We start from the raw sequence: 13,328 nt of genomic DNA, 5'->3' as shown, positions 1-13,328 counted from the left end.
TGCTTCTGTTTATTTCCTAATGCAGTTTATTTTATAAAATGTTTTATTTTCAATAAACTTCAGAAAAAATAAGGGACCTGCAGAATAAGAAACCAATATGAATTATGCATTCATAAATAACTTATATGAGAAGCTAATAGAGAATTAGAAATTCACAGACAATTTGATATAAGAGTTTGGGAAAGACTTTATAATATTTAAATTTACTATTAAAATGGTATTCTTTGAAGAACTGTATTTACAGATATATTTAAACAATAAATCATCTTTGGAATGGTTTAATTATTGTATAAAACTGACATTTTCATATATATTTAACTGCATGTTTTTGTGCACTGTACATGACTATGAACTAGTGTTTATTAGCAAGACTCAATTTTTTCCTGTGCATCTAAACCTTTATTTGCTCCCCCCTTTTACAATTCATTTAGTTAATGAAATAACTGCCACGTTAAGACTTTTTTGTGTTTTATACTGAGTCTCTCTTGCCCCATAATATTATATTGTATGCTTTAAAATATATTTATAAGAATAAATGTAAACGCATTCTCTTGAATCATCACTATATGGTGATTTCTCAACCTTGGCACTATTGACACCATATCACAAATTATTTTTGATTGGGAGAAGGGGATGCGGGGTGGTGGCATCCTCTGTATTGCAGAACGTCTAGCATCTTCCTTCCCTCTGCTCACCTGATACCAGAGGTAACCTTACCAAGGTGTAACAAAAATGTACCCAGACACTGCCAAATAGCCCCTGAGGGGCAAAGTCACCTCCAGTTGAGAATGACTTCCAAGGCATCAGTAGCCAGAGGAAAGGGGTCACTGTTAAGAATCTTGCACCGAAAATTTCCTTACATGTTTGAGAATACCTTTCTTGTCCCCTTTTATATAATGCTAATGCACTTGAGAATGCTAAAAGACCACCTATCATGATCACACTTATATCTAAACTCTCCTAGCCAAATAAAGATTATTTGGGGGAGTTCCCGTTGTGCCTCAGCATTAACAAACTCGACTAGTACCCATTAGGATGCAGGTTCAATCCCTGGCCTTGTTCAGTGGGTTAAGGATCCGGTATTGCCATGAGCTAGGGCGTAGGTCTCAGACATGGCCTGGATCTGGTGTTCTGTGGCTGTGGCACAGGCTGGTGGCTACAGCTCCGATTCAACCCCTAGCCTGGGAACCTACATATGCCATGAGTGCAGCCCTCAAAAAAAAAAAAAAAAAAAAAAAAGGGAAAAAAAGAAAGACCATTTGGAAACTGAAATTGGTTGGAGAAAGGAGGTAGTTTGAAAAATGAGTTGCTACAAGCAAATAATTCATCTCTAGATAGGTGGATGGATAAATAGCTATAGATGTAGATAAATAGATCTCTTTCTATATATAGAGAGATCTACAGAGATTAAAGAGATATATATCCATATAGAGAGAGATATAAAGATATATCTCTATATAGTAAGAGATCTAGAGAGAGGAATTTGTCAAATACCTAAGTATTGTATAATTGTCTCATACTATTTGGAAGAGTATTACATAATCAGCTGTGGCAGAATTGCTCAGTCTATCATTCCCTAACACTGCAGAGTGGAAAATAGAAGATCACATAGCATCACCATGCACTAAAATCTGCACTGTCCAGTATGGCAGGGGCTAGCTAGATGGAGCTATTTAGACATAAATTAATTTAAATTAAATGTGATTAAAAATTTAGTTTTTCAGTCACACAAATCTCATTTTTTACTTGTTTGGAGTTTTTTTTTTGGGGGGGGGGGATGGGGTGGCTGCACCATGGCATGTGGAAGTTCCAGGGTCAGGGATCCAACCCACGCCACAGCAGGTACCCAGCCACAACAACGACAACATCAGATCCTTAACTTGCTGAGCAATCCAGGAACTCCTACGAATCACATTTTAGACACAAAATAACCACATGTGGCTAGTGGGTACCACATTGGGTAGCACAGATATATGTCATTATCATCATCATAGAAAGTTTTACTGGACATCACTGACCTAGAGGATTCTATGCAACTACCTACATAATCACTTATTCATTTAACAAACATCCCTTGAACTTCTATTGGATTGGAGGCATTGGATATTCTAGACACTGGGTATACAGTTGTTTAGAAAACCAAGTCCTGTTCTCAAGACCATATAAAGAGGCAAAAGTGTTTGGGGTAACTGCTGTTGGAAGTAGCAGACCCTCTGGAGAGTGTGGTTGCCGGGTACAGCACAACCACTCTTAGGGGGTGCTGGATCACTAATGGAGAGGGGATTTGGATGGGCTACAGCAGGCCACCGAAACCCACAGGTAGAAATCGTTTTTTTCCTACCTCCCTTAGATAAAGATCCAGAAATTGCCCAGTTAATAGTATATTAAAGAATCAAATAGAGTTTTTGCTTGCCTCTTAAATCAACAAGGAATTTCTTATAACCCCAAAAGCTATGTCAATGGCAACCAAACACAAGTGTAGCAAATAATGCAGGAGCATCAGAGTGACATGGTCACAAAGATAAAAAATATCAAATGATAAATTAAGCAAGAGCCAATCCAAATAAAACAAGGAATGAACTATATAATCTGTTCATGTTAATTTATTATATATAACTCAGAACTACAGATCCCTGTGACCCACACCTAAGTCCACGGAAACACTGCAAGGCATGAAAAAAAGACCATATGTGTTACTATGCTGCCATCTCCTGGTCTAGCCTTTGTTTTTTGTCTTTTTAGGGCTGAACCCAGGCATGTGGAGGTTCCCAGGCTAGGGGCTGAAGCAGAGCTGTAGCTGCCGGCCCACACCACAGCCATGGCAACGAGGGATCCAAGCCACATCTGCGACCCACACCACAGCTCACCACAACCCAGATCCTTAACCCACTAAGCAAGGCCAGGGATCGAACCTGTGTCCTCATGGATGCTAGTCAGATTCATTGCCACTGAGCCATGACAGGAACTGTGACATGACAGGTCTGTGTTATTTTTAAATATATTTTATTGCAATTTCATTATAAGCTATAAAAGCCAAAGAGCTGTTTTCCAAACAGAGTAGTAGAAAGAAAACTCCAGAAATCTCTCTCCAATTTTTTCCTGAGGTAACTCAAGTTTCCTTTCACATGGTTCTGTCTATATACAAACATAAACAGATATAACTGTTCACTTATAAAGGGTTTATCTACTTTTTTTTCAAAAATGGCATTATTTTATACACACACCTAGCACACCTGCACGTGTACATGTGCACACACATACATATACACACACAAGTATATCTGAGATTTTGATTTTGTTTCTGCCAAAATGGTAAACTAGCATGATACTAACTCCCTTCTCCAAATCAACCAAATCAGATAAACTGTAGAATAAAGAGATCAATAAACATGGCTTCTAGACCAGGAAATCATAATAATACGCCTGTGAGACTGGGCCAACTTGAACTGCAGTATGAGGAAGGGTGGGTGACTGAAGCCTAGAAAGTAATGAGAAAACAGTTAAAAGAAAAGCTTTTTACTGGGGGTTTGGGTTGGAAATGCTATAAAATTGGGTTATGATGATCACTGTACGATTATTAAAAAAAAAAAGAAAAGAAAAGCTTTTTAAGTTTTGCTCTGTCCCCAGCACCCTGCTTTGTCTGATATTACCTTGAGACAATGTTCACATGCTTTTCAAAGTAGACTAAACTCAGCAAGCCAGACCTTCTTGGAAGTAAAAGGTTAAAGGAGAGGCACTTCTAGAAAAGGCAGCGATTAATCAGCTGTTTTCAGGTATTCTTTTCCTCTCCTTCAGTCCTCCAGACCTCCAGGGCTGGTGAGTTTAGATTTAAGTAAACAGTTTCCCACCTAGTGCTGCTAAGCTCTGCAGCTTAGTCTCCTGGTGAGCCTTCACCTGCAGAGGAGAGCCAACACCCAACTTCTTAGTTATGCTCGAGCCCCTCTCACTGGCTCATTTCTAGTGGTTCTGGTAAATGGCGAGAGCCTTCCTATGGTGCCTATCTGCTGATGGGCCTTCTGGCTGCAGATAACAAACTCACTTCAGAACACCCACTGCCCTCAGCTTATTTCTTCCTCCAACGTCCACCAGGGCAACTACAGAACTTCTGCTTTGCTTGGTCTGATATATTGCTTCTTCCAGACTATTTAGAAGCAACCTTTGCAACGAGAGTGCCCAATCTCCTTGGTCCTTGCCTGGATGCTAAAGGCCCTCTTCTCCAGAAAGGCAATGAATTCTTACTTACCCCAACCTCTATCCAGCCCTCCTTCACCGAGCATCCTCAAACCCAATGCCAGGAATAAGAGTGCTCCCCTGGCAGCACACCCTCATTCATTCTTACCAGTTCCCCCAGTGCGTGGCCCCTTCCTCCTTTGTCAGGCCCAGCTCACGCCCAGCTGAGTTATCCACCTGGTTGTCAGTGAAGGAGGGGGAGTATCTCTCAAGGAGGCATCTACTGGGGAAGAGGGCTCTGCAGCATCTTGCAGCATGAGAGAAGGGCTGGCTCTCACCAAGGAGAAGGGGAAGACTTCTGCAACCTCCGATGTTCAGGGGCTCTACAAGACCAATACCAGTGTTTCCATCTGACATTTCAAGGTCCCAGGCGTTCTCAACCAGGTCCCGACCAAAGCACAGCAGATCTGCTTCAACTGAGCATTCAAACACTGGGGATCTAACTATTAAATATCCAGCCTATTAGTATAGCTGTGTCTACTCTTCCTCAGCGGGAGATTAGGGCCTCTGTAACTGGCTCTGACACTTAGCCTTTAACTGATTTTAAACACCCCTCAGTTTCTCCTTATCCCTTTGCAGGGCAACAAGGCAATTTAGCAGTAACCAGCAATGCCACCATCTTTGTGGCATTTCTCCCTCTCCTCTTTTAATTGCCTGAACCATCACCCTTGCAATGGTTTCCCTTGCACCAGGAAGTTCTCCTGGTTCACTGCTGGTGAGATCTTTAGCAATTCAGTTGTCACTTTGTGCCAGGGATTATCTGTGCCCCACGTGCCACTCAATGTCCCCTTTACCCAATAGGTACGGAAATGAGTTTGCTGGTCTTCAATTTTCTGAGGTCACTCAACTAGACTCCAAAGATGGATTTGAGATACAAGAGATTCACTGGGAGAAATTTCTGTGAAGAAAATGAGACACATGCTGGAAGAGGCAAAGAGACCCTTCAGGATGCAGTTGAAGTCCAACATCTGTGCAGTAGAGGGAAAAGGAAGAAGAGTTATATAGGAAGGGTGCGCCACAGCAGTGCAGGTTCAAGAAAATTTGGCCGAATTTACAGAGAGTCTTTACGTTAAAGGCACCCACATTTCCTAGAAATACATCTGCGTTTACAAGCCTGCTGTTCTTGGTCAGAGGCTGGGAGAAGCCTGTAGGAAGTATGGCCTCAGTGTGGGTGCCCTGGGGGGCTCAGAGCACAGCAGCTGGAGCCATCTGTCAATCACATTCTCCATCACACAACCATGGGTCCGGGCCCAAAACTGTTTAGTATGACTTGTTTAATTAATATTCACATATGGTTTTCTATGACTATATGTGTGTGCCTGTGTTTGTGCCTATAAACGCTTAGTTTGTTCTATGACAAATGGACCCTAATAATACTTGTTACTTCTGAGAAGAGGGAAAGGAATCATGACTAGGACATGGTCAGAGTTTCAGCCTCATTTCTAATGTCTTAATATTCACAAAGAGTTGGTATTCATGTTGTCTAATTGAAAAATGATCTGTGATAGTCTCTTCTTGTTTTCTTCATTCTGAAAGTCTCTCTCTATATATATGTGTGTGTATACACATATAAAAACAGAGATATATATTTGTAAATATTAATTAAATTTATATATATTAGGTCATTTTGGGAAAAGTCTGGTTTGATATAAATTTATTTGTAGGTACTCTGAGAAGTAGGTATTTTTAAAAGAAAAATGATTATCTATTAATAAATTCACTATACCCCTGATACTTGAAAGTAACTGCTGTTCAACACAAATTTAGGAAGTTTTTGCAAGAGTCATATTCTGAATCTAGTTTTTAAGAATATCTGATTGGTTTCACTGAGAGCTTTTATGTGAAGATTTCTTTAAGATATTTGTATACTTACCAATAATCTTCTTTAAAGTCTTAATCCGAGCACATTCCTAAGGTATTTCTCATTCAAATCCCTGCAACCGATTTCTTCTCCTTTAACAAAATTAGTCAATACCAAAAAAAGAAATATTGTTTTCTTGTTGGGACTATGCTGTCTCTGGGCTATTCTCTTCAAGCTGTTCTATGGGTTGAGGCTTCTCTGTTCAGACTTGTCAAACTAGTTTCATTTCGACTACCTGTAATGTGTTTCCTTATTTCTTGCAGCCACAGACCTGTAACATATCTAGAGATGTCATACAGCTGATTAGGAAGTCGAGCGGAGTGGGCGCAGACCTCGAAAATCGTTCTTCCGCCCGCGGATGATGTATCGGTAAGTGCAATTTCTCTTAGGAAAGGCTTGTTTGCTCTACGGTCCATTAGTGGCTAGATCCCCACATGCCGCAGGACCACCTGTGAGGTGTCCTCAATGAATTCAATCTGCATCAGATGCAGTGAAATTTCTGGAACTATTAGAGCAGCTGGACTGCTTAATCTCTGTAGTTAAGTATTTTTGTGTTAAAATCACTATTAGCATTATTTCATATTGCCAAGTTCAACAGTGGAGATTTCAGGTGTTAATGAAAAACTATATTACATTGTGCCCTGATTGCCTCTGATTGTGAAGCAGTGTTGGGGGGAGTGGTGTTAATTTGTCTTAAGGAAAGCTTCCTTTCAGCAATCTGACTAAACTTAGCCTGACTAAATTTAGCTTCTGTAGCACAGACCCTTCAGCTGCTTTTCCTTATACTGTCCAGTCAGTCACTGGGAACTAACTCAGACTGGGAGGGCAAAACCTACAAAACCTTCGTCATAGACATTTCAGGACTCCTTAGGGGGAGAAAGGAGATGAGATCCAGACTAGGGAAAATGTGTTTAATCTCTATTAAATACTAAAGGAAAAAAAAACTAAATTATTCCAAGTTTTCTTTTTCAAAATAAGATTTGCTACCCGCAAAGGAGAAGAAAAAATGGTTTCTTGGCATTTGATATAATTTGTGATTTTTAAACATCCATGATGACGATATTTCACTATTACTTAGATTTATGCCATTTTCAAAACATTTTTACATATGTCATTTCATTTAATAGTCAGGACACCCCTGTGAGATCAGCACTACCATTTTAAAGTGGGGAATCTAAGGGAAAAAGACGTTAAGGAGCTTCTCAGAGTCTACAGAGCTGTGATGTCAGAATCGGAGCTGCCACCCACAACTGCATTAAGTACAGTCTCCCTAGACTGTTGCAGCTTCTCCAGGTGGCAATGTTTCCACCTGGGGAGTTTCAAAGATGAGAACTGGACACTGAATTATTGAACTTAACTGAACTGCCTTCCCAACTAATAAAATACACTTTTGGATCAGCCTTTTAGTGAGCACATAGTAATTGTCATAGGATCTCTAAGATTTTAGACACTGTCCACAAGGCCTCACACAGAATTGGCATCCCATAAATATCTGCTGAACAAATTTATGAGTAAGTAAATATAAATGTACAGCATTTCTGTTTTGCTTATTAAAATTCAATGAATTTGAAAATGCATATTCCAGGGCTATGGAAATCATAATACTGTAAAGCAGTAATTCTAACCTTTCATATTTTACATTCCCCAAATTCCTCAAATATTCCTTTAAAAATGTCAAGTCTCATGATTATAGGCACTAAAACTCTTCTTTTCTAGTGAATATTTATGAGTTTATAGGATTGTTTTCAGTTTAAGAGAAGTAAATTAGAAGAGTAATACTGGGGATCAGTGCTGTTGTTCCGGATCATCCATGACACTTTTTCGTAAAGAAAGAGGACAGTGGGGAGCACTGAATGTTTATGGTTTCTTTAAAATAAACTCATTCAACATTAACCCAGGATTTGGAGGATTTGCAGGAGATGGCAGGTCACAGGCAGGCTTAAGGAGTGAGGCAAAGCAAATGCTTAATAATTACTATGACGCCCTATGTCTCACCTGCATTAATTCTACACAGTATGTTCTGTAGTCATGCTTGCCATCTTTATTTTTATACTAACAAGAAACACAATGTGGGCAGCTTGTCAAAATATATTTGATTCATATCTTTCCTGTTTCTGCTCTACTGAACCCTGGATCTTGTCTGTGGGTTTTGTGACCCCCTTTGCTACTTTTCAGAGATAGCCTTTCGCTTTCATACTTGACTGTAAATGTTCATTTGCATTTGCCTTTAGCAAATCCATATCCCTGCTCTTTCCTCCAGGTTTTAATTGGGTGATACGTTCACTTAAAATCCCAATTATTTCCCTTATAAAAGACGAAACATTTGGTCACTTCTTCATCTAAGATTGCTGTACTGTTCTCAGAAGTCGGACATCTTTCTCTTCCTATTGCCGTTATTTTCAGCATCATTAAATCAATACAAAAATTAGATTTCTCCTCATCATTATCCTCCTCTAGAGAGTAAGTCCTGGGAAAGTTTTTGCAAGTATTTTGCACTTTAATTTCATCTCAAATACTCATTTTAATCAGCTTAATTTGTCAAGTCCATTATCTAATATACTCAAGAACTGTATCTTCAGAGTTAGAGCCAAAATAACAAGGTAAAACCTCCATGTTACTTACTGATCACTACACTTTGTATAAATTATCAATTAAATTTTACTGTTTTGGGGGAAGGAAGGAGTGGGATGGACTGGGAATTTGGGGTTAATAGGTGCAAACTGTTGCCTTTAGAATGGATAAGCAATGAGACCCTGCTACATACACTGGGAACTATATCTAGTCACTTATGATGGAGGATAATGTGAGAAAAAGAATGTATATATGTATGTGTGACTGGGTCACCTTGCTCTATAGAAGAAAATTGACAGAACATTGTAAGCCAGCTATAATGGAAAAAAAATAAAAATCATTTAATTTTACTATTTTGTTAGTTTTCAGCAAACTCATAGTGCTTCCTAGGTGCCATAAAGGCACTACACTATATTAGCTTATGTAATTCTCACTACAATTCTATGACTAGGTACTATTACTATCTCCATTTTATAGATGAAAAAGTAACTAGCCAAATAATCACAAGCTAACTAGTGGTAGAGTTGGGATTTGAGGCAGGCTGGAGCCAGAGTCTGAGTTTAACTGTTAGGGTATACTGTTTTTCCTTCCTTTTGATAATTTTCAAGAGAAAAATCACTTTTTGCTTTTTAATTTGAAATCTGAGTAAAAGATTCATAATACGGCTTTATCTATACATGTATTCCTACCATTGAGATTTAAAGGCTAGTGTATAGAATCCTCTTCTTGGTTTTGCTTTTCTTCTTTCCAACTGTCTGTCATCCAGGGAATAATGTATTTGAGACAAACTAGGGAGGCTAGCAAATATGTATACAAAATACTTGGAAACCAAGAGGAGAGGAATTTATGTTCAGATAAGGATATGAATCTATTGGGTGTGGTAATTTATCTGTAATTATTATAATAACATCTACCATTTATCATCTATTTACAAAATATACATCGTTCTCCATACATTATCTCATTATTTACTTATATTAGCTGTTATTACCTCGTCTTGCAGATTATAGAATTATTGAGCTTTAAACCCAAGCTATACACACCATCCTAACCCCAATACATTCAAAGCTGTGCCTCTGACACATCTGAGCAATGACAAGAAGTTGACCCCTTGGGTACAAAACTAACATTATCAACATATAAACAGCATACTATTAACGCGTTTCACATTTCTTGTCAGAGTGGCCTGGTTATAAACCATACAGACAAATCTGAAGTCAGACACACAAGGCCTCCCTTAGCTCTGCAGCCTGCGATGACTTCCTCTCTGATGCTGTTTGCTCACTGCTAAAGGGCTTCATAAGGTCTGCCCTCTCAAGCTGTGACTCCTGACCCAGAGGAGGATTTGATTCGTGCTAGAGTCTTCTCACTTCACTGGCTCACATCCCTGGGTAGTATCTATTCTCACCATTTCACAGGTGAGAGTGGAATTCAGAGAGGTTTCATAAACGTCTCAAGATACATGTTAAGGAGTTACAAGCAAGGACTGGAGTCACTGTGTTCTGACTCTGCAGGTCGGGCAGATCTGCCACACCAGGAACTACAGAGGATCTGTCCAGGCAGGGGAAGACTTCAAGGATGTTTTAAAAATTCCGTATTGTGTGTTTTCTTTACTCTCACCCTATTACCACACTCACAACACTTGTAACACCAGCTGTGTAGGGTGTGTCCCCAAGCAACTCTCCAATACCAGCTGGGCACCTACAACTCAATTCAATCCTGATGCTAAGCAGAGTTAACACAGACCCCAGAGCTTAAGGGCTCAGTTCTCTAAGACTCTTCTGCCGGGAGTTGCCGTTGTGGCTCAGGGGGTTATAAACCCAACTAGTATCAATGAGGATGCAGGTTTGATTCCTGGCCTCGCTCAGGGGGTTAAGGACCTGGCATTGCCAGGGCTAGGGCATAAGCTGGCTGCTTCAGCTCCAATTCAACCCCTATCCTGGGAACTTCCATACGTCGTAGGTGTGGCCCTTTAAAAAAAAAAAAAAAAAAAAAAAAAAGACTGCCCCTGCTTCCACTTCAGATCTCAATGGCTCATCCCCATTGTCACCTGTGCTCCTGACTGACCGTTTATAAACTAGAGCTTCCACAATCCCCTCCGCCACTTTAATTTGGTAGAGTGGTTCACAGAATTCAAGAGAAGTGTTTACTGGGTAGTTCCATCATGGCTTAAAGACAACAAACCTGACTAAGATCCATGAGGATGCAGGTTCCATCCCTGGCCTCGCTCAGTGGGTTAAGGATCTGGTGAAGCCGTGAGCTGTGGCATAGATCACAGATGCAGCTCCAATTCGACCCCTAGCCTGGGAATTTACATGTGCCATGGGTACGGCCCTGAAAAGCAAAAAAAAAAAAAAAAAAAAAAAAAAAAAAAAAAAAAGTTTACCTACTAGATTATTAAAGGATACATATGATAAGGTCTAGAAAGATCCCCAGTACAGGAGATTCTGTCCCCAAAGAGCAGGGGCACATCACCCTCCCAGCACATAGATGTGTGCACCCACTCAGGAGCCCTCTGAACCACGCACCACTGGGATTTTCATGGAGGCTTCATCACACAGGCATGAATGATTATTAACTCAATCCCCAGCCCTGTCCCCTTCCCAGAGGATAGGGTGGAGCGTAAAGTCCCAAGAGTTTAGTCATGCCTGATCTTCCTAGTGACTGGCCCCCACCGTGAAGCCATGTGGCCCACCAGCAGTTATCCCACTGGAATAGAAGATGCTGCTCTCACCCAGGAAACACCAAGGGACTAAGAGCTCTAGGGCAGGGACTGGGGTCAAAGACAAACTATTAGACCCAAACATGTTCTGAGCACTCTTCTCACTTAGGAAATTACAACGGTTTTAGAAGCTTTGTGCCAGGAACTGGGGGAAGAGACAAATATGTTTTTTTTTTCCTTTATTTCATAATTTTTAACCCTCATTTTTGTTACCTCAAAGAAATTTGCCATTTGTGCTATTTTAAATACTTAGAGAAAATAAATTTACAATACCTAATTATTATCAATCACATGGCACAGACTGAGACAAAATCATTACAGGTTGAACCATGAGCTGGCATGAGGGTGGAAACCCTGTATTACTCATCTTTGCCTCTCTAAGCCCTGCACAATGCCTTAGAGAATAATGAAGGTTCAATAAATGTTGTGGAAAAGAAAAATAGTGGGTAGATGAATGGGATGGATGGATCACTGGATGGATACACAGACAGACAAATGAAAGGACAAACGAGTAATAAGAAACACTGTAATAGCTGATTCTTAGAAGTTTGTTAAGATGCATTTACACCGTGTAAGGCTCTGACCCAAGCATCTGTACACAAACAACTCATTTTGCACATGTGAACAGCATCCCAGCCTAGACCTTCACCTCTAACCTGACAAATAGTTTACAGACCTTAATACATGGTACTGCACTTTCGGTCAAAAACATGTGAGGGCTAAACCAAACATACACATTCCACAAACTACATAACATTTGGTGTTGTTTACCTTTTCTAGTAAAGTAAAACATTTTTTAATAAGTTTCTGTTTTGTTACTCAATTCCATGTTCCCTTATTAACAGAGTACTTGTAAAAACAGCATCTGCATTTTATTGTGCCACTTTGAGCCATAGTAGGACACATTTTTTATTAATTAATATTGCATTTAAAATATTTGGGGTATTTCTTAATAACCTATCTATCTAAGCTTTCTCTTGCGGTCCACTCCAAGATGACCCTAAAATCCAAAATGCTTCTGGTATCATCATTACCTGCCATGAATACTCTCATAATGAAATGCCCATTTTCTCATCATGGCTAATACTGAGTGTGTAATAATAACAAAAATAGTGATAACAGCTCATGTTTATATAGCATTTATTATGTGCTGGTCTCGTCACATGAATTAACACACTTAATTTCCATTTACACACTAAATACCTTTCAGTGAGTTAGGTATTAATTTCATTTCTACTTTATAAATGGAGGAACAAAAACAAACAAACAAAAAGGCCAAATATGTTGCCTCGTGTTGCAGAGCTAGGCAGTGGCAGGGCTAGGACTTGAACTCTGGTCTTTTGGCTCCAGGCTATAGTAAGATCAACCTCTAGGAGTTCCTGTTGTGGCTCAGTGGTTAACGAATCTGACTAGGAACCATGAAGTTGCAGGTTCGATCCCTGGCCTTGCTCAGTGGGTTAATGATCCGGCGTTGCCGTGAGCTGTGGTGTAGGTTGCAGACGCGGCCCAGATCTGGTGTTGCTGTGGCTGTGGTGTAGGCTGGTGGCTACGGCTCCGATTCGACCCCTAGCCTGGGAACCTCCATATGCCGCAGAAGCGGCCCAAGAAATGACCAAAAAAAAAAAAAAAAAGATCAACCTCTAGTTATTAACTCTATACAATCCCCAGTAAAAGTGAGTTCAATCATACTGCATAAATTTAAACTAACATGTGACTGTGCTCTACTTCTAATTCGAAATCTAAGTTGAACACCATTTAAGAAAGGCCTTGTACTAAACCAGCACAATAACTATTTTACTTATATGTGAAGATGAGAGAATTAATGTCAATCACGGCTCAGAATAAGGCCTAGAAAAGGCTCTCTTACTGAATCAGGTCAGAGAGATAAGAAGGGACAAGAATCTGAAATTAAGTGCACTCATTAGGGCTAGAGGAAAGACAGGG

General features: G+C 39.9%; 1 protein-coding gene and 1 long non-coding RNA gene across 3 annotated transcripts in view; one reads left to right on the top strand and one right to left on the bottom strand.

The window, feature by feature from the left end:
* The window catches only part of LOC146400834 (uncharacterized), a 421,507-nt gene that overhangs the window by 292,911 nt on the left and 115,268 nt on the right, over positions 1-13,328 (bottom strand). The window lies entirely within an intron of this gene.
* The window catches only part of LOC100525933 (transmembrane protease serine 11A), a 48,371-nt gene continuing 41,427 nt past the window's right edge, over positions 6,385-13,328 (top strand). For both annotated transcript variants that reach the window (XM_084972409.1, XM_013978753.3), the window contains exon 1: positions 6,385-6,460. In XM_084972409.1, the coding sequence (XP_084828535.1) occupies positions 6,450-6,460 (11 nt within the window). In that variant the 5' untranslated portion in view covers positions 6,385-6,449. The remainder of the gene's footprint in view (positions 6,461-13,328) is intronic.

This window comes from Sus scrofa, chromosome 8 (assembly GCF_054392235.1).
Source record: "Sus scrofa isolate SSC_HxYL_T2T_F1_AM1 chromosome 8, Sscrofa_HxYL_maternal_Yorkshire_Landrace_v2.0, whole genome shotgun sequence".
Classification (NCBI taxonomy): domain Eukaryota; kingdom Metazoa; phylum Chordata; class Mammalia; order Artiodactyla; family Suidae; genus Sus; species Sus scrofa.
Note: the sequence above shows the minus strand (reverse complement) of the source record. Positions and strands in the feature narration are given on the sequence as shown.